The sequence below is a fragment of the Girardinichthys multiradiatus genome, chromosome 12, assembly GCF_021462225.1.
Source record: "Girardinichthys multiradiatus isolate DD_20200921_A chromosome 12, DD_fGirMul_XY1, whole genome shotgun sequence".
NCBI classification, from domain to species: domain Eukaryota; kingdom Metazoa; phylum Chordata; class Actinopteri; order Cyprinodontiformes; family Goodeidae; genus Girardinichthys; species Girardinichthys multiradiatus.
In genome coordinates this window covers 20,961,890-20,964,389 of record NC_061805.1, presented here as the reverse complement: position 1 = coordinate 20,964,389, position 2,500 = coordinate 20,961,890, and the positions used below count along the sequence as shown (strand labels likewise).

The 2,500-nt window shown below is 37.5% G+C and overlaps 1 protein-coding gene across 2 annotated transcripts in view; it reads left to right on the top strand.

Moving 5' to 3' along the window:
• pi4kab (phosphatidylinositol 4-kinase, catalytic, alpha b) overlaps positions 1–2,500 on the top strand; it is a 46,005-nt gene that overhangs the window by 42,831 nt on the left and 674 nt on the right. For both annotated transcript variants that reach the window (XM_047381090.1, XM_047381089.1), the window contains 5 exons: positions 44–164; positions 846–1,005; positions 1,814–1,903; positions 1,998–2,081; positions 2,174–2,500. The exon at positions 2,174–2,500 is cut by the window's right edge and continues 674 nt beyond it. In XM_047381090.1, coding sequence (XP_047237046.1) covers positions 44–164; positions 846–1,005; positions 1,814–1,903; positions 1,998–2,081; positions 2,174–2,225 — 507 coding nt within the window. In that variant the 3' untranslated portion in view covers positions 2,226–2,500. The remainder of the gene's footprint in view (positions 1–43; positions 165–845; positions 1,006–1,813; positions 1,904–1,997; positions 2,082–2,173) is intronic.

Genomic DNA, 2,500 nt, shown 5'->3' with positions numbered 1-2,500 from the left:
CTGCAGTACAGACTGACAGCTCCACTAATACTTGTCTTTTCAGGCACGATATAACTTCATCCGCAGTATGGCAGCTTACAGCTTGCTGCTCTTCCTGCTGCAGATAAAAGACAGACACAACGGCAACATCATGCTGGACAGCAAGGGCCATATCATTCACATTGGTGGGCATCTCAAACAGACTTATCATGTTTCCTCTGAAAGTTTTGGCCTTGGTTTAACCTACATTTGTGCGTTGAGAAAACCTTAAAATTTAAAATTCCAGCAACACTTGCACAATATAAAGAGTCATTCACATTTATCGGTACTTCTGGTAAAGATGCGTAAAAACATCTAACTGTATGATCTGGCAAGATTAACTTGTGCCATTGTCCAGTTTTTGTTTACAACTGTTTTGGTAGTTTTAAACTTCTTAGTTGTTGCTCTGACTGTAGAAATAGGCAAGTTTAGGGAAGTCGATATCATCTTGAAGACGTATGAATATTAACACACATCTGCCTTTTCAAAGTACCATGTTCACTTGACTTTCCCATTTTGGATTGTGGCTAAGACCAATAGGCCTCTGTGTCATGTCATATTTATACCCCAGAGAAACAGGAAATTGTGTTAATGTTCCCAGACACAGAAATTATTGGATGTTTCACTAATTGTGGCTGCGGGGATTTTGTACAAAATGATTTCTGTTTTGATTTGAATTATAAGTTGTTCCTTCCATTTTACCTTTTGTCTGAAATATTCGTAGATGTTCTAAAGTAGCCTCATGTGAATTTATTGTTGCCAAACATTATCTTAATGCATGACACCCATTAGTCCCAACCTTTAAACCATCATGTTTTTGCCTCTAGACTTTGGGTTCATGTTTGAAAGTTCTCCTGGTGGGAATCTCGGCTGGGAGCCAGATATTAAGCTCACAGATGAGATGGTGATGATCATGGGTGGGAAGATGGAGGCGACACCTTTCAAGTGGTTCATGGAGATGTGTGTGAGGGGTTACCTGGCTGTAAGGTGAGTTCGTAGAGAGACTGAAGCAGTGCGCCCATCTTAAGTGGTGTTTTTCCCCCAACCTCAAAGATTGGGAAATATAATGGGCAATATTTAATTTTAGTTAAAAAAAGAAAATCAAATCATTCTGTTCTTTAAAATTTCCTAAATATCTTACAATCAGTGTTCTTTATGTCAAACCAAGTAAACTCTTTTTGTCATTTTTAACTTCAGTTTGTTTTTTTTTTTCCTTCAAAACAGGTTAAACAATTATTTGATCTTTTAATAACAGTAAAGTTGATTTGTACAAAGAAACCCAACAAATTTATAAAAACTACAAGTTTATTTGGATGAATGGATTGTCACAGTATATGATGTTCAGTTCAGTTATTTTGCTGAAATGTCCAATTCCCTCATTAGTGAGCCACAGTTTGGTGGCTCAGTACTTTAATCTTTGCTAATACTGTTTTTCGCAAGGATTTATTTATTTTTATCTTGACTGTACTCATCACGTTTCCTCCCTGATTTCAACGCAACACGTTCTTATCTCAGGATTTGTAGGGTGACCGATTCAGAGTAAGCTAGACTTGTCACGTCTTGTCCTTTCACCACAATAGTGGTGTTGTGTTGATTGTATAAGATGGAAAGAATACACATTAGTTCTGCTCACAAATAAATGAATACGTATCTCGAGGCCCCCTGTAATGACATTGCTTAACACCTAGGGGGTTCACCACACGCTTTGAGATCCACTAACTTGAAGTAATTGTTTCTTGAACCGTGAGATGGGTTCGATATATTAATAATAATACATTTTCCTGTGGTGTATCAGGCCCTACATGGACGCTGTGGTCTCTTTAGTAAATCTCATGCTGGATACAGGTCTTCCCTGCTTCAGAGGGCAGACCATCAAACTACTCAAGTGAGTCTGCTTAACATTTCATGATTATAAATGAACACATTAGTATTTAAAATGTCACTAACTGATGTTGCTTATATTGTTTCTGCACATTCAGGCAACGATTCAACCCTGGTTTGAGCGAGAAAGATGCAGCTTCCTTTATCATTAAAGTCATCCAGAACTGCTTCCTCAGCAACAGGTCAGTGGATTATTTCCATGTTCCATTCTTCTTTAATGGTGACTTCCAGAAACGGCTTTTCCTGACTGCATCCTCTTTTCTTTTCCATTCAGGAGCAAAACGTACGATATGCTTCAGTACTACCAAAACCAGATCCCATACTAGGCGTCTGTGCCTGAGCATGTGCATCTGTTGGCTGGTACATAATGTATGTGCCTTCATTAAATTCCCCTCGTTTTGATAATTGTTAGATACTGTCTGTTATATTTGCTTTAGCATCCTTTAGTTATTGTTATGTTAAAATGAATGTTAATCCTAATTATTGTATGGATGCACTAGCATCATGGATTTTGAGTATTTCGACAAATATCTCTTGTTAATCTGCACGTTCAGTAGATACTTTATCGGAGTTTGTGCTAATTTTTTATTGTTATATTTGT